This window comes from Gossypium arboreum, chromosome 5, assembly GCF_025698485.1.
Source record: "Gossypium arboreum isolate Shixiya-1 chromosome 5, ASM2569848v2, whole genome shotgun sequence".
Taxonomy (NCBI): domain Eukaryota; kingdom Viridiplantae; phylum Streptophyta; class Magnoliopsida; order Malvales; family Malvaceae; genus Gossypium; species Gossypium arboreum.
Window position 1 is genome coordinate 9,794,490 of NC_069074.1, and position 23,365 is coordinate 9,817,854.

At 35.3% G+C, this 23,365-nt stretch overlaps 3 protein-coding genes across 3 annotated transcripts; all 3 read left to right on the plus strand.

Moving 5' to 3' along the window:
- Positions 1 to 163: 163 nt before the first annotated feature.
- LOC108451775 (mediator of RNA polymerase II transcription subunit 15a-like) lies at positions 164 to 7,255 on the plus strand. Its single transcript, XM_017749452.2, has 11 exons — positions 164 to 581; positions 773 to 819; positions 1,333 to 1,451; positions 1,533 to 1,644; positions 1,731 to 1,836; positions 2,128 to 2,319; positions 2,673 to 3,185; positions 5,035 to 5,105; positions 5,609 to 5,689; positions 5,962 to 6,639; positions 6,800 to 7,255. Exons 1-11 carry the CDS (start codon positions 569 to 571, stop codon positions 7,022 to 7,024), a joined length of 2,157 nt encoding a protein of 718 aa, XP_017604941.1. The 5' UTR covers positions 164 to 568; the 3' UTR covers positions 7,025 to 7,255.
- Positions 7,256 to 8,661: 1,406 nt separating this feature from the next.
- LOC108452758 (mediator of RNA polymerase II transcription subunit 15a) lies at positions 8,662 to 10,033 on the plus strand. The gene is made up of 3 exons (XM_017750551.2): positions 8,662 to 8,804; positions 9,210 to 9,283; positions 9,708 to 10,033. Exons 1-3 carry the CDS (start codon positions 8,732 to 8,734, stop codon positions 9,909 to 9,911), a joined length of 351 nt encoding a protein of 116 aa, XP_017606040.2. The 5' UTR covers positions 8,662 to 8,731; the 3' UTR covers positions 9,912 to 10,033.
- Positions 10,034 to 11,566: 1,533 nt separating this feature from the next.
- On the plus strand, positions 11,567 to 23,245 carry LOC108453118 (mediator of RNA polymerase II transcription subunit 15a). Its single transcript, XM_017751049.2, has 12 exons — positions 11,567 to 11,865; positions 12,875 to 12,993; positions 13,674 to 13,785; positions 14,061 to 14,163; positions 14,527 to 15,858; positions 17,801 to 17,871; positions 18,374 to 18,448; positions 18,712 to 20,076; positions 20,222 to 20,566; positions 22,081 to 22,281; positions 22,371 to 22,459; positions 22,604 to 23,245. Exons 2-12 carry the CDS (start codon positions 12,881 to 12,883, stop codon positions 22,809 to 22,811), a joined length of 4,014 nt encoding a protein of 1,337 aa, XP_017606538.1. The 5' UTR covers positions 11,567 to 11,865; positions 12,875 to 12,880; the 3' UTR covers positions 22,812 to 23,245.
- The last annotated feature ends 120 nt before the right edge of the window (positions 23,246 to 23,365 follow it).

The following is a 23,365-nucleotide window of genomic DNA, read 5'->3' on the forward strand; positions in this document are numbered from 1 at the left end:
ACAGACCTGACAAAACAAGCACTCAAACGTCAGATATCCGCTGCTTGGGCCTAACGTGATGTTTAATGTACCCAGCAATAAAATATTTCAGGAGTTATTTGATGTTTGTTCCTAATGTTATTCACCCAAATGTCCCCCAACTTAGGAATTTTGAATTCATATAATTATATTATTATCATATTAAATCAAGATTGCTACAATCCAAATACGATTGAAATAATATAATCTGTTCACCATGGAATTTGCTAAATATCCGTATTAAATATTATCTGAATCTATAGAACCATTATAAATCCCTAATTTAAAGTATGTATCCCAACAGAAAACTCCCAAGTCGATATCATGTTTTCCCATTATATAGACTTATTCCATCAACAAACTTGATGGAAACCATAAACAACTAAAACACTCACAACTCTCCCCCTTTTTTTCCAATTTCCTCTATAAATACTGACATCAAGTGATCAACACGCATTTCTTGTACCAAAATATATACATCGTTTCTCTCTTTTGTTTGGAGTTTGATCAAATCAGCAAATCCATCCAAACAGCTTTTTAGTTTCTGCTCATGGATTATAGAGGTACGTGTTCTTAATCTTAAGTTGCTTTTATTTTTTATTGTTTTAACTAATTACCCCCTTCCTTATACATTTTGATTTCTCTAAACAATAATTTTAATTTTTTAATTACTCTTTTAATATTTCTCCAAACAGTTTGTATTTATATATATATATATATATATATATTTTGCTTTCTCTGTAATTTCTTACAGATTGTGGAAAAGAGGCTTGTCGAGAGACTACAGATCATGATCAAGAGGTCATATTACCACTGTTTTCTATGTATTTTCTCTTATTTCATTTCATGACTGCTTAAAGTGGTATGTTTTCATAGTTTTATATATGATTAATCATTAAATTTAATAATATAATTTCATTGATTATATAATACACATGTAATGGTTAATTTTTTTTCAAAATAGTTAAGTTTTGCTTTAATTACTAAGGTTGAGTTATTGGTTAGTTTCACCACCACATTCTATTAGCAACGAGGTAGTCAAAACCATGTAATTTAATAAATTAGTTATTAATCAAATATAAATAAATAGTTGATTGAGTCTTAAACGGCATTCTTGTCTGTGTATAAAAAGTCATAAACAATATCTATTTAAAACTTAAAGTTAGGCATTTAGGAGATACAAGTTTGTCATCCCTCTTCTACACCCATGGTATTGTAATAAATAAAAAAACAAGTTTAATGTAACCTGATTTGGCAATGCATTCGTGGTTCGTTATTTATTTTATTTTTTGTCTTGCTTTTTTTTTTTGTTAGACATTAATGAATGGCAACAACTTGAAGCCTACATCTGCAAGTGAGAAGCCTGCAACGGGGAGAGGAGATTGGAGAACCCAATTGCGGAGTGATTTACGACAAAGAATTGTGAACAAGATGTAATGCAAGAATTTTGGTATTGTTTATGTTCAAAATCTGAACATGTGCATTGAAGTTTAGCCTTTGCATGATTGTTTTAGGTTCGATAGGATGATGAGGCACCTTCGATCTTCTGGGGAAGACGAATTAAATGAACTCAGAAAAACTGTTGAAACATTTGAAGAAAAAACTTACAATGCAACAAGTAACCAGGTAGATTGATCCGCATAACCATGATTTGTATAATCATATATATATGTTTAACTATGAACAATAAATTTACTGATCTCTAATTTCAGTTCGATTATGTAAGGAGAATATCTATGAAGTTGCTTCAAAAGGAGACCCAATCTCAGAACATTGTGCAGAATTCTGGCCAATGTAGCAATAATCTTCAAAATCCAGGTATCTGAGACCAGTGATGTTATCTCGCACTAGTTAAGTGTTGATCTTATATTCAATTTGTTGTTCTACTTCAATGACAGTAGTGTTAGTAGTATTATAACACTGGTACATCATTTATTTTGGTGGCAATATGTGTTGTAATGGTGATGATAAAATGGGAAATGCTGCGCACTTTTTCTTCCATGAATGTGCAGTTCTCCTGCATGTCTGGTGTTGCAAATGAATTTGTTGTCCTTTTATGTCTTTTACATGTTTGATATTTGTGTATCTCCCGCTTCTTGTATTGGGTAGGTTCCCAGAGCATGCAGTCAGAACAAGTTCACGTTGAAGGGCTATCACACCAGAACATTCCAAATGATATGAAGGGCAAAAGCAACATATATGACCTTCCAGGGAAAGATGGACCTGACGATTTCTTCCCAAAACAATGGCCTCCTTTACCAGCGCTGTATATCTCCAAACAAATGCCTACGATATGGTCAAGTATGTGTTTTGGTTTCTTTAGATTATATTATTTTTCAGCCCCATATTAGCATGTTTCCTTATTTTAAGACTTTCTAAACCATCTGTCCTGCAGTTTTTACAACATCATCACACTTTTTCTTCCATGAATGTGCAGTTCCCCTGCATGTCTGTGGTGGTCCAAATGAATTTGTTGTCCTTTTATGTCTTTTACATGTTTGATATTTGTGTATCTTCCGCTTCTTGTATTGGGTAGATTATAATATTTTTCAGCGCCATATTAGCATGTTACTTTTTTTAAGTCTTTCTAAACCATAGATAGGGGTCCAAAGAAGATAATATTTCTTTTCTAACATTTATACAATTTCTTGTAGCATCTGTGGATTTTGCAGACCTGACAATGGGTCAACAAAACAACCTTTCAAATATGCATCAGCAACAACAGCAGCAGCAGCAGTTAATGGCTCAACAAAACAACCTTTCAAATATGCATCAGAAACAGTTGGGTCCTCAGAGTAATATTTCAGGACTACAGCAGCAGCAGCAGCAATTGGTTGGAACCCAGTTGGGTAACTCAAGCATGCAAACTAATCAACAATCTTTACACATGCTATCCCAGCCCAAGGTTGCACTCCAACAAACGCAGCAGACTGCACCTAATTTACTGCCAACTCAAGGACAGACATCCCAGCAGCCACAACAGGAGCAGCAACTGATGTCTCAGATGCAATCACAGCCTACTCAGTTGCAGCAACAGTTGGGTTTGCAACAGCAGCCCAATCAAGTACAACAAAATATGCAGCAGAGACTTCAAGCATCAGGTCAAACATCAAGCTCCTTGCTTCAGTTGTATCAATCCCAGAGAGCTGTTCTGGAGACATCAACAAGTATGTTTTTGAATTTTTGCAGTTACATACTGTTGTTCTTTGCCTTATTTCTTTGTTGCTTTCTGATAGTGTTATTTAACTGATCCCTAAATATTTCCTCAGATAGCCCTGAATTCTCTTTCCTCTGATACACCAACTACACAATTTTCATAGTTGATGCTTTAGTTTTGCATTGCATTTCTACTATAGAAAGTAATTTCCTTTCCTACTTGAGGATATTAAGAGAATATCTTCTTAAACTTGGCTCTGCTATCACATCAGAAGCACATTGTGCCTAGAAAATTAATCTGTAGCTCGGAAAACAGATGCTAGGAAAATTACTGGCACCCTTTCCTTCATTAGCTGATCATAGACACTGCCTGCTTTTGATGCCATGAGAAAAATTGTTGTCGCCCTTATCATTGTGAGGTCTTAACTGCTGTGACCTTGCTATCATGTCACCGTTAATGCTTTGCTGCAGTGATTGTGCAACGGTTTTGTTAAACCATGAAGGAACTACTGGATTAACCTATTCACTTTGACAAACAGTTCTTTCTCCTTCATTCAATGAGTTGTCCTATTGAATATAGAACTTTTTTCAGGAAAGAAGTGATCATGTTTTGCTGGTTAATTTTAAAAAGGAGAAAATTTTGCAGTGAGTTGTTGAGCTCAACTAAACATGTCCATGCCTTCAAATTCATTTCAAATTTAGAATAGTCTGAAATTTCTAGCAGTTTGTTTGATTATGTCAGGTTGGTTCCACTCAATTCCTTTGTCCAACGTTTGTATCTTTGTTCTTCCTAGTAATCTAACTTTCAAGATATTCCCAAGATGGAGCTCAACATGAAATATATGATTAGGAGATTGCAGTCCTTGAAATCCGCTTGTTACTGTTTTTGCATCAAACTAGAGGGTAAACATGCTTGCAAATGTTAGGAGTTTTGTTTGGAGAAGGATGCACAAAGAACGTCCAGATAAGCAAGTGGTTTAATAGGGTGTCAAAACTCGATTGTTTTAGTGGTGTCTTGGCTCAGTTTCACTGCTTCCGCTGAGACATGAGATTTGTGCTGTAGATTTAACCAAGTTTTATATCTGAACTGTACATCCCTTGTGTCTAATTTGTTCCACAAACCATTTTAATGCTTTAGTCTGATTCATCCTCATTAGCTTACCAGATTTAGCTTTCAGTGGTTTAATAGGTCAATGGCAGAAAATATTTAACTTATTTTAGGTCTTCCTTCTCACTAAACTTACCAATCATTTATTCATATTCCAACTGAACTTGGATGTAGGTGGCAAATAGTTAGCTTTAAACTTGAGAAAATCTATGACTAGCCTTGATAGTTAAGAATGATGTTTGAACTCTGACTTTATAGAATTGCTGCTTTAGTAGAGTAGACATAGATCTTGGAATATCCCAAAAGGAAAAGGCATTTGAATGGGATTGCAGGGAGCATGCTTTTTAATGCATAACCTAAAAAACTTGGATATGCATGGTTAGTTGCAGAAACTAGCAATAAAACCTTTTCATATATTCAAGTCCAAAATGTTTAATGGTTTCTTCAAATGCTTTGCTGTCGTACCCGTGGTGTGTCTGATGGAATCTTATGACTTAAGAATTCATTATTGACTGCATTATGATCCCTGCGTCTCCCCTTCTATGCTATGTGCACCTTAATTTTCTTTGAGAATTGGTCATATTCTGCTCAAATTTACCCCTCTTCCACAAGGTATTTATTTCAATGTTCTTTTAGACATGCAAAAAAATCATGTATTTTTTTGTATACCCAATTTTCTTCCATTTAAATTATGATTTTGTAATTCTTCTTGCTCCAAAAATTTTCATTATTCTTTATGTATCTTCATTTAGCATCTTTAGATTCCACAGCTCAAACAGGACATTCTAATGGGGGTGATTGGCAAGAAGAGGTCTATCAAAAGGTAAAAACTATCTTGGCCCATTCTCCTAAGATAATAATTATGCTTACAACTTGGTTTAAGAAGGTAAAACCCCTGAACCCTGAATATGTTGTGATGTGTCTCTTTACCGGAACTATGAAACGGAAGAATTAGAACTTAAAAAGTAATTTGGGAAATGAAATTCAGATATTTTCTGATTGACTTGTTAGTTTGGTTAAAGTACTTGAATGTTGTTAGAAGAAAGAAATAAAGCTTATAAAACTTTTTGGTTTCATTTGAAAGATCCATTAAGATGTGTTTGCAAGAAACCTAAGGCCCAAGGACTACTACAAAAGTCTCGCATGCTTGATTTAAAAGTAATCATCATTTATTGATACCTTTGTTTCTTCTGTATTTAACTAAAATCAGTACCGGCTTATCAGAAAATGGAAAAATCCTTTTACTTTTCTAATAAACCATGATTCTAGATGAATTGGGTGGTTTAGTTGTTGGCTAACTACCCTGTTCCTGATTTAATGTTGCAGATCAAGGCCATGAAAGAGACATACTTTCCCGAATTAAATATGATGCACAAGAAAATTTCTGCCAAGTTGCTGCAGGTAGAGGTAGGTTTATCCTTTCACGTAATCAAACCTTCAAAGAGTAATCGAACCCATCTGCATGAACCTCTGCCTCCCTGTATTTCTAATTTGAATACAGAGAGGACTTCACCACACATCAGGAAGCTTTCGATCCCATACCGCTTTTTAATTGCGCTACTTGAATCCCTTTCCTTTAGGCACTGTTTACTGGTTGCACTTTATGCTTATCTGATGCAATAGTGGTTTGTTATTCCACTAGCATCAGTTAAAACAATTCTATGCATTCTATTTTCCAGCAAGATTCTCTTCCACAGCAGCCAAAGTCAGCGCGGCTTGAGAAGATGAAACTATTCAAGACCATGTTGGAGCGCATTCTAGCTTTCTTAACAATTTCCAGAGCTGCTATAGTACCGGCTTTCAAGGACAAGTTGAGTTCGTATGAGGAGCAGATAAGAAAATTTATAATTGCCAATAGGCCAATGAAGCTTGTCTCAGCTTTGCAGCAAGGACAGCTTCTTCCAACTCATATGCATTCCATGCAGCAGCCTCAACCTGAAAGTAATCAAACACAATCTCACGATAATCAAATGAACCCTCAGTTTCCGTCAATGATGAGACCAGCTCTACAGCAGCTGCAGCTTCTTCAAATGCTGCAACAGCGAGGTTTGCACCGGGTTGATGAGCAGCAGTCACCTGCAAAGATTAAAACAAATGAATTATCATATTGGCATGAAATAGATATTGATTCTGGAGCTCAAGGAAACCTCCCTAGTAACCAACTTCCAGGTTATGAGGAAGCAAGATCTGAATACCACGCACCCGACACTGCTGGGATTGGTGTGCCGCCAACTATGTCAATACCACCTTTGCTTCCAGGGATTAAAGAAGTTAATGATACTAGTGGTAACGCTTTGACAACTGATTTTGGCAAGCCGGACATCACAGAACAGCCACATGATCTCAAGGTGAACATGGTAAGTAATTCACATGCTTTTTTTTTCCTTTTTTCTTCATTGGGTTTGATAGTTTAGCTCATAAGGAAATGGGGGAAATCACCTTGAAATTTATCATCTATTTTCCTTTCTGATGTTCATATTAACCCTCAGTTGCTGATTACTATTTTCTATGGTTCAGGCAAAACCCAAATCACTGAGTGCAACTGTGGTGACCATGGTTGATGAGGCAGTCAGTGCAGTCGGCGAGGATTTGGCGGCCATGAAAAAGCAAGGACTGCATGCAAGAAATTTCTTTACACAAACTGGAATGAGTGGAGCTGAGAAAATGAGATGTTATTTGAGTGCACTAGTTATATTAGCTCTCCTCATTTTTTTCATTTTCAACCTCAACCACCAATATTAAAGCACTGGAATATGCAGGACCGGTTCAGTTCTATTCCCCACCCCCCTAAATTTTGTTTTAAGTTTATGTTTGGGTAAAGGATGAAAGATCTTTTTATTAACATTGGTTTCTCTCTTTATAATAATAATAATAGCCAGGGAACTTGTTCCCATGTTATTCATTAGATGTCCTGATAATTTATCTTCTTGTTCTAGCTTGAGAAATTATATATATTTGCGTAGTGTAACCAAACCATCATTCGAATATCTAAAATATTTTTGTGTTTGTCAATGTTTTCCTACGAATATATTCCTTTTTTTTAAATTTTAATAATTCAAATTGTAAGTGTAATTATAAGCATAATCTAGTATTAAATAATAAGATATTTTTATCTATAAATTTGGATAGTTTAAAATTTATAAATTATAACAAAAGTGTATTTCAATATAAATATAAAATGCAATTTAATATTTATTAAATAATATCTATTCTAGTATTTTATATAGTTTTAAAATAATAATTTAAATATTTTTATAATTGAATTTATGTGCTATTTGTTAAACTAAAAATTAAGTGTTGTAAATTAAAGTATTATAGTAATTTAAGTAATAAACTTAAGTTATAAAGTATGTTTTGGTGTGTTCTACATTAAGTGATAAGTTGTTTCTTAGCTACTTATTACCTTGTTCTTTAATCTATTACTCTTCATATAGATTCTTATTTGTTATGTTGAGAAGTTTTCGGAGTATTATCCATTGCATAGTTGGTCAGACCCCAACAATGATTGGCATTTTTCCATGTGGGATCCCCATACTTTGTGTGAATTGTGGATTTAATATTTCTGCTTTAATTTGATCAATTTGAGCCCCTGTATTTTTTAATTTTAAATTTTTTAATTCGACCCAATAATAATAATTAAATTTGTTTGATTAAATTATGTTATTAGTCATATATTATGTGTACAGTTATAGATTTAGTGGTTATATTTTTTGAATTTCAACATTTTACTCTTAATGCAAATGACAGTCGTTAAATCTATTACCTAACTTTTTGTGAGTAATACGTGAAAAAAACAAATATAGAATTATACAAGTGATAATATGTTTGACACATCAAATTTTAAAAATAACAGAACTTAAGTTAATGAATTTAATAGTTGTTATCATTTGGTTAGGGCAAAATTTTAAGTTCTAAAAGTATAGGTACTGAAAATGATCAAATCAAAGTAAAGGTACTAAATTCACACTTACGCAAAGTATAAGGTCTAATAACAGAATTTGACGATATTTTCTTAAATAATATCGAGCAATCACGTAAATTGATCAATATCAATACAAAAAGGAAAGAAATGCTGTTACATGTTCTTAATTGTTTCTTGAACCTTTTTATTACCTTTCATTGAGCAAAAAGAAACAATTTCTTCGCTTTCTTCTTTGTTTCTTTTATCTGTAAATTTTACCACCATATTTTGGCTCGTATCAGTTTTTAAGCTTATCTAAGAAGGGTTGAATCAGATTTCAGATATAACATAACTTCCCATTAGTAGCTTCTCTACTTCTCTTCTTTTTCTTTTCAGCCTAACAGATAGGATTCTCCAAGTCCATCTTGTTTTCGAGTTTAGGTAAAATTTTCATTTATCTTCTTTTTTTTTTATAGATTGCTCTCCAACAAACGCAGCAGACTGCGCTTTGATTTATTGCCAACTTATCCCAGCAGCAGCAGCAGCCCATGTCTCAGAATGAATCAGAGCTTACTCAGTTGCAGCCCCACCATCATCAAGAAAAGCAAGAGACATCAGCAAGTAAGTTTTTGAATCTTTGCTGCTCTTTGATTTGTTTCTTCGTTGTTTTCTCATACTGTGTTATTGTAACTAGTGCCGTGAATTCTTTTTCCCAGTATAGTCACCACCCACTATACAATTTTCTTTTAGTCGATGTTGTTGCTTTGCGTTTCATTTCTACTATAGGAAGTAATTTTCTTTCCAACTTGAGGAGATTACGAGAATCTCTTCTTCAACTTGGCTCTGCTCAAAGATACTCCTCTTCCATAAGTTATTTATATCGATGTTCTTTTAGACCTGCAACATAATGATGTATCTTTGTGCATAACCGGTTTTCATTCATCTAAATTATGTTTTCCTTGTTCTTCTTGCTCCAAAAAGTTTCATTTTTCTTATGTGTGCATTGTTTATGTTATGTTCTTTTAGCATCTTCTACAGATTCCACAGCTCGAACAGGACATGAAAATGGGGGTGATTGGCAAGAAGAGGTCTACCAAAAAGTACAAACTATCTTCACACGTTCTCCTATTCATAATATTATGCTTTCAACTTGGTTTAAGATGATTTTGAGTAGGAAAGGGTACTGAGAGAATATTAGGGTATGGTATGATCTGTTTATGTTGAGATGAGTCTCTTTACAGGAACTATAAAACGGAAGAGTTAACTCAAAAGGCAATTTGGAAAGGAATTTCAGGCATCTTCTGATTGATTTATTATTTTGTTATTATGAACTTGAATTTTCTGAGAAGAAAGAAAATAAAGCTTACTTAAGCCCTTCAGTTTCTTCTGTTATTAACTAAAGTCAGTGCCAGCTTGTCAGAAAATGGAAAAATCTTTTTACTTTTTTCTAATAAGCCATGATTCTAGATGAATTGAGTGGTTAGGATGTCGGCTAACCATTCTGTTCCCGATTTCATGTTGCAGATCAGGGCCATGAAAGAGACATACTTCTCTGAATTATATGAGATACAACAGAAAATTGCAGCCAAGTTGCTGCAGGTAGAGGTAGGTATCCTTTCACGTAATCAACCTTCAAAGAGTAATCGAATCCAACTGCATGAACCCCTGCCTCCTTGTATCTCTAAATTGAATATGGAGAGGACTTCACTACACTTCAGGAAGCTTTAAGTCCCATACCGCTTTTTAATTGCTACTTGAATCCCTTTCCTTTTGGCACTGTTTACTGGTTGCACTTTATGCTTATCTGATGTAATAGTGGTTTGTTATTCTACTTGCATCAGTTAAAACAATTCTACGCATTCCATTTTCCAGCATGATTCTCTTCCACAGCAGCCAAAGTCAGCGCGGCTTGAGAAGTTGAAAATATTCAAGACCATGTTGGAGCGCATTCTGTCTTTCTTAACAATTTCCAAAGCTGCTAAAGTACCGGCTTACAAGGACAAGTTGAGTTCGTATGAGAAGCAGATAAGAAAATTTATAAATGCAAATAGGCTAAGGAAGTCTGTCTCAGCTTTGCAGCAAGGACAGCTTCCTCCACCTCATATGCATTCCTCGCAGCAGCCTCGACCTCAAATTAATCAAACAGAGTTTCGTGATAATCAAATGAACCCTCAGTTGCGGTCAATAAATTTACAAGGTTCTATGCCAGCAATGCAGCCGAACAACCTGACAAGCTCGTTGCATATTCCATTGTCTTCTTTGTCTGGGGTTTCAACAGAACAGCAGACCATGTTAAATTCGCTGCAACCAGGTTCCAATTTGGATTCAGGACAGGATAAGGCTGCATAAATATATAAATAAATATTTGGGAAAACGAAGTTGGAACCAAGAAAAACGACTGAATCGAAGTGAAGAACTTCGCTTAGGTTATTGTGGTTGACTTATATAATTGGTCCGTTCGGTCTGTTTGAAGTACTGTAGTTTGCAAAAGTTTAGTTAATAACAAATTTTACTCAATAGAAACAAATACAAGAAAAGTCATAATTAACAAATTTTTATTTTGTTAAATGAATTTAAGATAAGTTTGATAATTTAAAAAAATTAGTAGTAAATTTTATAACCATTAAATTTATGTTATAAATATATTTTGTATAGATTAAATATAATTATTTTGTTTGGTAATATTTTTATTTTAATCTTATTACTATAATTTTATTTATTTTATTTTGAATAGTTTTAATAAAATTAAAGATAAAATCAATTTTTTTGATTTCTCAATGTATCTATCTCACTTAACTCTCATGACTTAAAATTAAAATATTTTAAAAATTAATAAAATGAGGAAATAATTTGAATAGTTGTGAAATAATTTAAATACGATATTGTTTATTTATATATTTGTTTTATAATTCATATTTTGTTTGAGGTTTGTTTTAATCCTTTTAACAATGTCATCACTAATGTTTAAATTTGTGTTTTTTGTTGGAAGTGCAACGATTTTACTACTTATTATCTATACTTATTCTAATACTGCATGTGCTACTTCTTGAGCTTTTGTTCTAATAGTAAATAGTAAAAATTAAACTTTAAATTTCATTCTAATACAAATTTCAATTAATAAGGGACATATGAGTGTCTATCAATTTATTTTACTGATATAATTAATGAGTATTTATATTTAAGATTTGTTTAAATTTATTATTTAATATTTATAAAAATATATACATATATCAAATATTTTTATAGATTACAAAAATTTGAAATGATTTATTGAAATAAATCGATATCCATGCATATTAGTATTGATAGAAAACTAATGTATCCCTTGATTATTTGGATTTCGATGCAGTAATAATAACAATAATAATATTAATAATAAGACAATTAAAACAAGGGCGATAAACATAGAGACGGTTGTGTTTATATAAAAGATAATTCATCAACTTTGGTCTGTTCTCTCTCTTTTAATTTCCCTTTTCTTATGCTTTCTTTACAACCAAACATACTTCCTCGAAGTTTCGATCAAAAAAAAAAAAAAACATACTTCCTTAAGGAATTCCATATTTGCAAAATACATCCTTCAAGAATTCTCGAAGCTCATCTCTGTTTCGGAATTGGGAAATACATTCTTCTGGAATTCTTGAAGCCGATCACTGTTTCTAATTAGGGCCTCCTTCTCGAGGTAAAAATTTCAAAAAAAAGTTATAGATTTTAGGGTTCTGCTGCTTGAATATCCTCAGAAATTTTACTTGCGATTAGGTCTTTACTTTCAAGAATGAAAGATTTTATTTTATTTTTTGAATATCATTGTTTCACCAGTAACATTGCATTTACATATATAGTTTCTGCTGTGAAAAAAAAGTATAAAGCTTGATTGAATATTTTGATACTCGATAACGGAAGCAAGCCTCAAAGCAAGTACTTACATATATACATTTTTTTCTTTTTTTCTTTTTTGTAATTAATAATTTACGCTAAAATTCTACTTAAAGGGGCTGATTTCTTCGGGAAATTGTCAAAAAAAAAAAAAATTAGCTGCAAGAGTTTCAGTTGCTTTTTTTGGTTAGAGGGCTCAAATTTTTTATAACGATGAGTCTAGGTAGCTTTCTCGGAAGCCAACCAACAATTTAATTCTTTACTGAATAGCTATTACTTGAATATAAGCATTGCTTGCCAGTGATATGCGCTGGGCTAGTGGGGCAAACAGAGAGAAAGAAAATGGAATCTTAAAAAGATCACCTTGTGTTAGTATTAATCAACGAAATTGATGTTCGGTTGTAAAGTTTTGGTTTACATCGGGAAAGATCATGTTCAACTTCAATCATGGTCGTAGGGTGTCTATGAGTGTCTAATAACTTGCCGTCATTTTGTTAGAACTAAAATGTTGCTGCAAATGATGTAAACTGTCCCCCTTGTGTTACAACATTACAGTACATTCTGCTCTTATGTATGGATTTATTCTTTTTGGTTTCTTTGGGGGGAAATAAGGAGAAATTTTAACAAAGTCTGTGTTTTCCCGAGGCTCTTACCAGTAGTAGAAACTTAGGATGGGGAGGGAAGTATTACTGAAAAGAACTTTGCCAAACGTTTTTCATATTTGAGAAGTAATTTATTTCAAATTGACTACTTCCAATTTATGACTAGGGAAATTCAGATTGGATATGTTTGTGACTGTTGTTTTCTCTTGTCAGAATTTCATGGATACGAATAACTGGAGGCCTACTCCTCCTAGTGGAGAGCCCAACATGGACAGTGGTGATTGGAGAACCACTTTGCAGCCCGACTCACGACAAAGAATTGTCAACAAGATGTAAGTCAATTTTATGGTATAATTCTCCGTTAAATATACTTGTTAAGTTGCTGAAATCCTGTGGGTCGTTGTATGCTGTGAGAAACAATAGCATCAATAACAGTATGTTTCTTATTAAAATGGACCTGTTTTGTTTAGTAGCGCTTCAGAATCAAAGCTTGCTTTACCCATAGTTTGGGGTCACACTATGTTAGCCACGTAAATTTAGCTTAATGTAGCTAAGCTATTTTGTCCAGGTCCAACTCTATCTGCTACACTTGGTATCATTATTTAATCAACTATGTGATTGAATAAAGATGCATTCTTCTTTTAGATCTTTGTATCCTTGCAAGATTTGGTGGTTCTTTTATTAAATAACTTATTGCTATAAGGTACACTAATGACCTTGTCTTTCTACAACATTCTCTGAACTATGGTAATTTTGATGTTATGTGGTCTATTTGAATGTATTTGGTATATGAAGGCCATGAGGACTACTTTGTTTATATTGGAAAGGTTTTGTTAAGTTCAGGTGCTACGGTTTCGGAATTAAATGAAGGATGTCCTGAACAAGTTAAAGAGGAAAATCTTATGTTGACCCCGATAGCTCGCATTCTTAGCATTTATTATATACCAATTGAAGATTCCTACATATATCATATTTCTTTTTCAATAACTTAAACAATGTTTTGTGCACATAGAATGGATACATTGAAGAGGCATCTTCCATTTTCTGGGCAAGAGGGTTTAAGTGAACTCAGGAAAATTGCTGTGAGGTTCGAGGAAAAGATTTTTACAGCTGCAAGCAGTCAGGTAATCATCGAATGTTAGCATTCCATAATGTGCTTGGCTGCATTTTTCTTTACCAATATTTAGGTGTGTTTGCACTGTGTCTTCGTATTTGTGTTATCTGTTTTTTCTTATTCATATGCATGGAAGAAATCTGGGAAGGAAAGAGAGAGGAGAGGAAAAAACTAAAGATGCTAAATGCTACTCAATATCAAGCATGATTAATTTAAATATTTGAGAATCTTGTATTAGAATAATAAAGAAACTTGTTTAACACTGCTATGGATTTCCATATTCAGACTGATTATCTGAGAAGAATATCTTTGAAGATGCTTACAATGGAGACCAAGTCTCAGAATACCATGCCCAACACTGGGAATAACAGCAAACCACCTGATCCAGGTAATAGCAAGAAAGAGAAATTGCTTTGATGTACTATAGTAGTAGGGTACTTTCCCTTCGCATGTCCTTTCTATTCTTCTACATGCAGAGTCGTTTAATGTTTAACATGTATGGACATTTGCTCTAGTTAGTAATTTAGTGAACATTTTCTATTTTTGTACCCCATTTGTCCCCATAATGGTAGCGTATTAACACTTAAACTAGTTGGGTATTGTTCAAGTGCCCTCACCTGTTTTTGGTCTAGTTATCTTTTTGAATGTATTAATTATTAATTTGGTTTTTGTTATCTTGTTTTAAATGCTCTTCAATTCTTTTCTTCTGGTTCTTCCCCTACTCTTTTTGAACCAAAAATATCGGTGGTAGGTTCTCAGGGCATGCAGAACCAAGTTCACAGTCAAGGACAATCAATTCCTATACCATTACAAAGTAATCAGTCTCAAGCACGTCAACAACTGTTACCCCAGAGTGTTCCGAATAACATGGCATCTGCTGGAGTTCAGAGTTCTGCTGGTTTACAACCTGGAATGCCTCCTGTATCTGGTCTATCTCAGAATCCTATATCTAATGTTGTTGGACAGAATTCCAACATCCAGAACATGTCTGGAATTTCGCAGAACTCAATGGGGCAAGGAATGCCTTCCAATATTTTTGCTAATCAGCAGAGGCAAATGCAAGGAAGGCAGCAGGTGCTTCCTCAACAGCAGCAGCAGCAGCAACAGCTATATCATCAGCAGCTGCAACAAACACTTATGAAGCAAAAGATTCAACAGGGGAATCTTCAGCCTTCACTCCTGCAGTCTCACATGCAGCAACAGCAGCAGCAAAACCTACTACCACCTACTCAGTTGCAATCATCCCAGCAATCTGGTATGCAAACATCATCCATTATGCAGCCATCAGCCATGCAGTCAACTCTTCCTGGTCTTCAACAGAATCAGCAATCTTCTCTCCAACAGTCGACACAGTCCATGCTTCAGCAGCATCAACAGTCAGTTCTTAGACAGCAGCAACAGCCACAACAGACCACCAGTGCTGGTATTCATCAACAACAAACACCAATGACACAGCAGTCAATGATGCCTCAGCAGCAGCAGCACATGATGGGGCAACAGGCAAATGCTGCAAATATACCACAGAATCAGTTAATTGGACAACAAAACAGTATTGCAGACATGCAGCAGCAGAGACTGCTAGGCCAGTCTAGTAATCTGCAGCAACAACAGCAGCAGCAGCAGTTAATGGCTCAACAAAACAACCTTTCAAATATGCATCAGCAACAGTTGGGTCCTCAGAGTAATATTTCAGGACTACAGCAACAGCAGCAGCAATTGGTTGGAACCCAGTCGGGTAACTCAAGCATGCAAACTAATCAACAATCTTTACACATGCTATCCCAGCCCAAGGTTGCACTCCAACAAACGCAGCAGACTGCACCTAATTTACTGCCAACTCAAGGACAGACATCCCAGCAGCCACAACAGCAGCAGCAACTGATGTCTCAGATGCAATCACAGCCTACTCAGTTGCAGCAACAGTTGGGTTTGCAACAGCAGCCCAATCAAGTGCAACAAAATATGCAGCAGAGACTTCAAGCATCAGGTCAAACATCAAGTTCCTTGCTTCAATCACAAAATTTGATAGATCAGCAAAAGCAGTTGTATCAATCACAGAGAGCTGTTCCGGAGACATCATCAAGTATGTTTTTGAATTTTTGCAGTTACATACTGTTGCTCTTTGCCTTATTTCTTTGTTGCTTTCTGATATTGTGTTATTTAACTGATCTTTAAATATTTCCTCAGATAGCCCTGAATTCTCTTTCCTCTTATACACCAACTACACAATTTTCATAGTTGATGCTTTAGTTTTGCATTACATTTCTACTATAGAAAGTAATTTCCTTTCCTACTTGAGGATATTAAGAGAATATCTTCTTAAACTTGGCTCTGCTATCACATCAGAAGCACATTGTGCTAGATAATTAATCTGTAGCTCGGAAAACAGATGCTAGGAAAATTACCGGCACCCTTGCCTTCATTAGCTGATCATAGACACTGCCTGGCTTTTGATACCATGAGAAACATTGTTGTCGCCCTTATCATTGTGAGGTCTTAACTGCTGTGACCTTGCTATCATGTCACTGTTAATGCTTTGCTGCAGTAATTGTGCAACGGTTTTGTTAAACCATGAAGGAACTACTGGGTTAATCTATTCACTTTGACAAACAGTTATTTCTCCTTCATTCAGTGAGTTGTCCTATTGAATGTAGAACTTTTTTCAGGAAAGAGTTAAACTATTTACTGTGTAAAGGAAAGAAGTGGTCATGTTTTGTTGGTTAATTTTAAAAAGAAGAAAATTTTGCAGTGAGTTATTGAGCTCAACTAAACATGTCCACGGCTTCAACTTCATTTCAAATTTAGAATAGTCTGAAATTTCTAGCAGTTTGTTTGATTATGTCAGGTTGGTTCCACTCAATTCCTCTGTCCAACGTTTGTATCTTTGTACTTCCTAGTAATCTAACTTTCAAGATATTCCCAACATGGAGCTCAACATGAAATATATGATTAGGAGATTGTAGTCCTTGAAATCCGCTTGTTACTGTTTTTGCATCAAACTAGAGGGTAAACATGCTTGCAAATGTTAGGAGTTTTGTTGGGAGAAGGATGCACAAAGAATGTCCAGATAAGCAAGTGATTACAGCGAGGCATTTCTTTCCTGCATGAAATGGTCTAAAGGGTGTCAAAACTCGATTGTTTTAGTGGTGTCTTGGCTCAGTTTCACTGCTTCCGCTGAGACATGATATTTGTGCTGTAGATTTAGTTAAGTTTTATATCTGAACTGTACATCCCTTGTGTCTAACTTGTTCCACAAGTCATTTTAATGCTTTAGTCTGATTCACCCTTATTAGCTTACCAGATTTAGCTTTCAGTGGTTTAATAGGTCAATAGCAGAAATTATTTAACTTATTTTAGGTCTTCCTTCTCACTTAAACTTACCAATCATTTATTTATATTCCAACTGAACTTAGATGTAGGTGGCAAATAGTTAGCTTTAAACTTGAGAAAATCTATAACTAGCCTTGATAGTTAAGAATGATGTTTGAACTCTGACTTGATCTTTTATGTATCACAATGGAAACTTTACAGAATTGCTGCTTTAGTAGAGTAGACATAGATCTTGGAATATCCCAAAAGGAAAAGGCATTTGAATGGGATTGCAGGGAGCATGCTTTTTAATGCATAACCTAAAAAACTTGGATATGCATGGTTAGTTGCAGAAACTAGCAATAAAACCTTTTCATATATTCAAGTCCAAAATGTTTAATGGTTTCTTCAAATGCTTTGCTGTTGTACCCGTGGTGTGTCTGATGGAATCTTATGACTTAAGAATTCATTATTGACTGCATTATGATCCCTGCGTCTCCCCTTCTATGCTATGTGCACCTTAATTTTCTTTGAGAATTGGTCATATTCTGCTCAAATTTATTCCTCTTCCACAAGGTATTTATTTCAATGTTCTTTTAGACATGCAACAAAATCATGTATTTTTTTGTATAACCAATTTTCTTCCGTTTAAATTATGATTTTGTAATTCTTCTTGCTCCAAAAATTTTCATTATTCTTTATGTATCTTCTTTTAGCATCTTTAGATTCCACAGCTCAAACAGGACATTCTAATGGGGGTGATTGGCAAGAAGAGGTCTATCAAAAGGTAAAAACTATCTTGGCCCATTCTCCTAAGATAATAATTATGCTTACAACTTGGTTTAAGAATGTAAAACCCCTGAACCCTGAGTATGTTGTGATGTGTCTCTTTACAGGAACTATGAAACGGAAGAATTAGAACTTAAAAAGTAATTGGGGAAATGAAATTCAGATATTTTCTGATTGACTTATTTGGTTATAAGGACTTGAATGTTCTTAGAGGAAAGAAAATAAAGCTTATATATACTTTTTAGTTTCATTTGAAAGATCCATTAAGATGTGTTAGCAAGAAACCTAAGGCCCAAGGACTACTACAAAGATTTTGCATGCTTGATTTCATAGTAATCATCATTTGTTATTACCTTTGTTTCTTCTGTGTTTAACTAAAATCAGTACTGACTTATCAGAAAATGGAAAAATATTTTTACTTTTCTAATAAACCATGATTCTAGATGAATTGAATGGTTTAGTTGTTGGCTAACCATCCTGTTCCTGATTTAATGTTGCAGATCAAGGCCATGAAAGAGACATACTTCTCTGAATTAAATGAGATGCACCAGAAAATTGCTGCCAAGTTGCTGCAGGTAGGTTTATCCTTTCACATAGTACACCTTCAAAGAGTAGTAGAACCCATCTGCATGAACCTCTGCCACCCTGTATCTCTAAATTGAATATGAAGAGGACTTCACTACACTTCAGGACGCTTTTGATCCCATACCGCTTTTTAATTGCTACTTGAATACCCTTCCTTTAGGCACAGTTTACTGGTTGCACTTTATGCTTATCTGATGTAATAGTGGTTTGTTATTCTACTTGCTTCAGTTAAAACAATTCTTCTATTTTCCAGCATGATTCTCTTCCACAGCAGCCAAAGTCGGAGCAGCTTGAGAAGTTGAAAATATTCAAGACCATGTTGGAGCGCATTCTACATTTCTTAACTGTTTCCAAAGCTAATATAGTACCGGCTTTCAAGGACAAGTTGAGTTCGTATGAGAAGCAGATAATAAACTTTATAAATACCAATAGGCCAAGGAAGCCTGTCTCAGCTCTGCAGCAAGGACAGCTTCCTCCACCTCATATGCATTCCATGCAGCAGCCTCAACCTCAAAGTAATCAAACGCAATCTCATGATAATCAAATGAATCCTCAGTTGCAGTCAATAAATTTACAAGGTTCTATGCCAACAATGCAGCCTAACAACATGACAAGCTTGCAGCATAATACCTTGTCTTCTTTACCTGGGGTTTCAACAGCACAGCAGACCATGTTAAATTCGCTGCAACCAGGTTCAAATTTGGATCCAGGACAAGGTAATGCTCTAGGCTCAATGCAGCAGGTTGCACCAGGACCTTTGCAACAGAATCCTGCAAGTAACTCCCAACAGGCAAATCTTAATAGTTTGTCATCACAAAGTGGGTTAAGTGTCCTGCAGCAAAATATGAATCCTCTCCAGTCAAATTCCAACATGCTTCAGCACCAGCATATGAAACAACAGCAGGAACAGCAAATTCTGCAGTCGCAAAAGTACAAACAACAGTTACAACAACAGCGGCAGATGCAGCATCAGATTATGCAGCAGAAGCATCAACTAATGCAACAGCAGCAGCAGCAAGCAAAGCAACAGCTGCCCACTCAATTGCAGGCACACCAGATGCCACAGCTGCATCAGATGAATGATGTAAATGATATGAAGCAGGGGATTAGCGTTAAGCCAGGTGTTTTCCAACAGCACCTCCCAGCTGGCCAGCGACAAACTTATACCCATCAACAGTTGAAACCAGGTGTTCAATTTCCTATTTCTTCACCTCAACTCCATCCAGCTGCATCTCCTCAGATGCCTCAGCATTCTTCCCCACAGATTGATCAGCAGAGTCTGCTACCATCTATCTCAAAAACTGGAACCCCTTTGCAGTCTGCAAACTCACCTTTTGTTGTTCCTTCACCTTCGACTCCCTTGGCTCCATCACCTATGCCTGGGGAATCTGAAAAACCTGCTCCAGGCACTTCCTCTCTCTCAAATGTTGCAAATATTGGACACCAACAAGGAACTGGTGTTCAAGCAGGTTCTCAATCACTTGCAATTGGCACTCCTGGGATATCTGCCTCACCTCTGCTCGCAGAGTTCACTGATGGAACTCATGCTAATGTTTTGACAACTGTTTCTAGCAAGTCAAACATTACCGAGCAGCCTCTTGAACGTTTAATGAAGGCGGTTAGTGAAGCTCAGTTAACACTTCATTCCTCTTTTTTGTGCTTAGTGTTTTTCCCTTTTTTGGCGAAGCTTGGACTTTCCCATCCCTTTTCTTCTTTTAAAGAGATATTGCATTTATTTGATTTTTAATGAACTACAATTTCAGGTGAAATCCATGTCGCCTACTGCATTGTGTGCTTCTGTAAGTGATATTGGCTCAGTTGTCAGCATGACTGACAGGATAGCTGGGTCAGCACCAGGTAATGGGTCTAGAGCTGCTGTCGGTGAGGATCTGGTTGCTATGACAAAGTGTCGTCTACAAGCAAGAAATTTCATCACTCAAGATGGAATGAGCGGATCAAAGAAAATGAGGCGCCACACTAGTGCCATGCCCCTAAATGTTGTATCATCTGTGGGTAGCATAAATGATAGTTTCAAACAGTTAACTGGTTCGGAGACATCTGACTTGGAGTCAACGGCAACATCTACTGTCAAGAGGCCAAGAATTGAGGTATTATGCTTTGCTCGTGGTACATTTTTTTTAAATGTCAGCTCTTGAATATTTCTGCTGCTTATTTTCTTTTTGGGAAGCCTCTGCCAGCACTCACTGATACTTAATTACTATGTTCTACTTCTATGCTGTATTGAATATTCATCTTTTCACTTTGGAATGTTTCAAAAGTTATGTTCTAATGTCTTTTTAGAATGTAACTCGTTGCCTATATTTTCTCAACATTATTATCATTTCATTACTAACCATATAGATTCTCAACAAGGGAGGAGCTCGACCCCAGCCTGCTGGCTAGGAATGATGATCAATTACTGGGGGTCGATTTCCTCTCTGTCAAGATGAAAGGGGAGAGATAACTACTATTGAAAGAATTAGAATCTATTAAATATCAATTTGATAAAGATCTTGAAAATTTAATTTCAATAACTTTAAAATTGAGGTTGTTAAAGTTTGTTCAGTCAAAAAACAAGCACTCTATTTGAAATGGAAGTGGTTGTTAAACTCTATTGTTGGTGACATGCAATTATCCGCAAAGTATTTGTGTCAGATCAATCATCTCTTTTCTTTATTGGCTTATTTCACTGTTCACAATTATTTTGAGAATATCTTGTTTCCTGAAACTCTTATCCTTGAGAACTTTTGAGTTGCATGCTGGTTGACTATTACATGTTCCGTTACATGGTCAGTTTTTGTAATGTCTTCCTGTTATATTTCAATCCTAAATTTCACTTGATACAAACAGCTATATCCAACCTTGAGAAAGAAAATCTCAACTTGAGGAAACCATCATTGACTTGTACATGAGAACTCATCAATAGTGTTTGACGCGAATCTTGAGCAGAAAAAAACATTGATTCTGTTCCCAAGGAATGAGTTTCTTTAAGGTGAACATAATTGAAATTTGAGGAGATTGTTCACTGAACTATGAAAAGGATGTACCTATTAATCATAAACGCTTTAGCATTGCAAATGAGTTTGCATACATGTACCTATTAATAACTACGATCGTTATTTGGCACGATTCGTAGTTGTAATTACTTTGTTACATTAACACCGTCCTTCTTTTCTTAGAATGCGTATAATCCTTATAAGCATGAATTAACAAACATAGTGATGAAGCATCAGAGTTCAGTCTGTAAAACCTGTAATGAAAATATTAGTTATGGATTCTATCAATTTCATCTGTAATCCTTGAAACTTATCAGCTAAATTCTAGGGTGCAGTTTGACCTTTCTTTTTTTACCATCTGCAATGATCAGGAATCAAGCTATGATTTCTCTCAGGACTATAAAATTTCTGCAGTTATATTGTACAGTGGTGCACTGAGTGTAGGCAATATATTTTTCTCTGACTGCCATTATACTTTCTGATGTTCTGTCACTTTGCCACATAGAACCTTGGCATTTTAGTTTTCACATTTAGTAATTGATGTATAGTCTGGTGTTTCGTAAGATGGAAATGTGCAATTTGCTTTATGTAATTAGATACATAACATTTTATGGGACCTGTTGCAGGCTAATCATGCCCTTTTGGAAGAAATAAGGGAAATAAATCAACAACTTATAGACACAGTTGTTGATATCAGTGATGAAGATGTTGATCCAGGTATGGTGGCAACAGCTGCTGAAGGCGGTGAAGGAACCGTTGTCAAGTGCTCCTTCAATGCTGTGGCTCTTAGTTCAAACTTGAAATCACAGTACATGTCAGCCCAAATGGTAAGTTTTTCAAATCATGGAAAGAAACTGATGTATTAACTCAAATTATTATGATTTCTCTGAATGATCTATGCTTTGTTACTATGCAGTCACCAATTCAGCCCTTGCGTCTGCTAGTCCCCACAAATTATCCAAATTGTTCCCCCGTCCTATTAGACAAGTTCCCAGTTGAAGTCAGGTAAGTAAACATTGTACTTGAATCCCATCCATCACTTCCTCTTCTCCGTTGTAGATTGGTATTCTGTTTTGGTAAATTATTAGCATTTGTCTGCGGGGTTATGTTCCTTACAAAAAATTTTGGTCACTTATGTCTGTTTCACAGCAAAGAGTACGAAGACCTTTCAATAAAAGCGAAGTCAAAGTTTAGTATATCATTGCGAACCCTTTCACAGCCTATGTCACTTGGTGAGATAGCAAGGACATGGGATGTTTGTGCCCGAGCCATTATTTCTGAGCATGCACAACAGAGTGGTGGGGGCAGCTTTAGCTCAAAATATGGGACTTGGGAGAACTGCTCGATGGCTGCATAGCCATCTTTGCCGACTCAATCAGAATTGTAAACTGAAGTTGTGTCAATTATTGAGAACAAGATTTTGCGACAGCTGCTGTCATGAGGACCAAATGAGCAGTTTTAGGATGCAAATCTTGACAATCAAGGAAGCAGCCTCTGGTGTTGTTTTTTGTCAACTCGAGAAAACTCCCACGGTTGGTTCATTAACTTATGTCACTAGGCAACGTTACGGTCAACTGTTAAAACCACAATGAATTGTGTTTATGCGTATTGGAGTAGCTATTATGGCTTCCCTGCTTTCCTACAACTGTTATGTAAGTTCCGTCTACGAACTGTCATGCAAGTTTTCATAAATGCAGAACTCTAATTGTGATTATTTATCAGTACGTGATTTAATGTACTTTTTGGCTAATAAAGTAACTGACGACTTTACATGATACATAATATACAAAATGATGTCAATGCATGAATGATGTCAAAATAACCCGCCCTTCTTTTTCTTTTTTTTGTAAATGATCTCGTGAGTTTAGAATACGTTTAGTATAATTGCCTTGAAATCCTTCTCAAAATGAT

Coding starts and splice junctions, on each gene's coding strand:
- LOC108451775 (XM_017749452.2), top strand. Junction 1,645..1,730: donor ACAATGCAACAAGTAACCAG/GTAGATTGATCC, acceptor CTCTAATTTCAG/TTCGATTATGTAAGGAGAAT. Junction 5,690..5,961: donor CCAAGTTGCTGCAGGTAGAG/GTAGGTTTATCC, acceptor TCTATTTTCCAG/CAAGATTCTCTTCCACAGCA.
- LOC108452758 (XM_017750551.2), top strand. CDS start 8,732: ATGTCTCAGAATGAATCAGAGCTTACTCAGTTGCAGCCCCACCATCAT. Junction 8,805..9,209: donor AAAGCAAGAGACATCAGCAA/GTAAGTTTTTGA, acceptor ATGTTCTTTTAG/CATCTTCTACAGATTCCACA. Junction 9,284..9,707: donor AAGAAGAGGTCTACCAAAAA/GTACAAACTATC, acceptor TTCATGTTGCAG/ATCAGGGCCATGAAAGAGAC.
- LOC108453118 (XM_017751049.2), top strand. CDS start 12,881: ATGGATACGAATAACTGGAGGCCTACTCCTCCTAGTGGAGAGCCCAAC. Junction 14,164..14,526: donor CAGCAAACCACCTGATCCAG/GTAATAGCAAGA, acceptor TATCGGTGGTAG/GTTCTCAGGGCATGCAGAAC. Junction 22,460..22,603: donor AAGTTCCCAGTTGAAGTCAG/GTAAGTAAACAT, acceptor TCTGTTTCACAG/CAAAGAGTACGAAGACCTTT.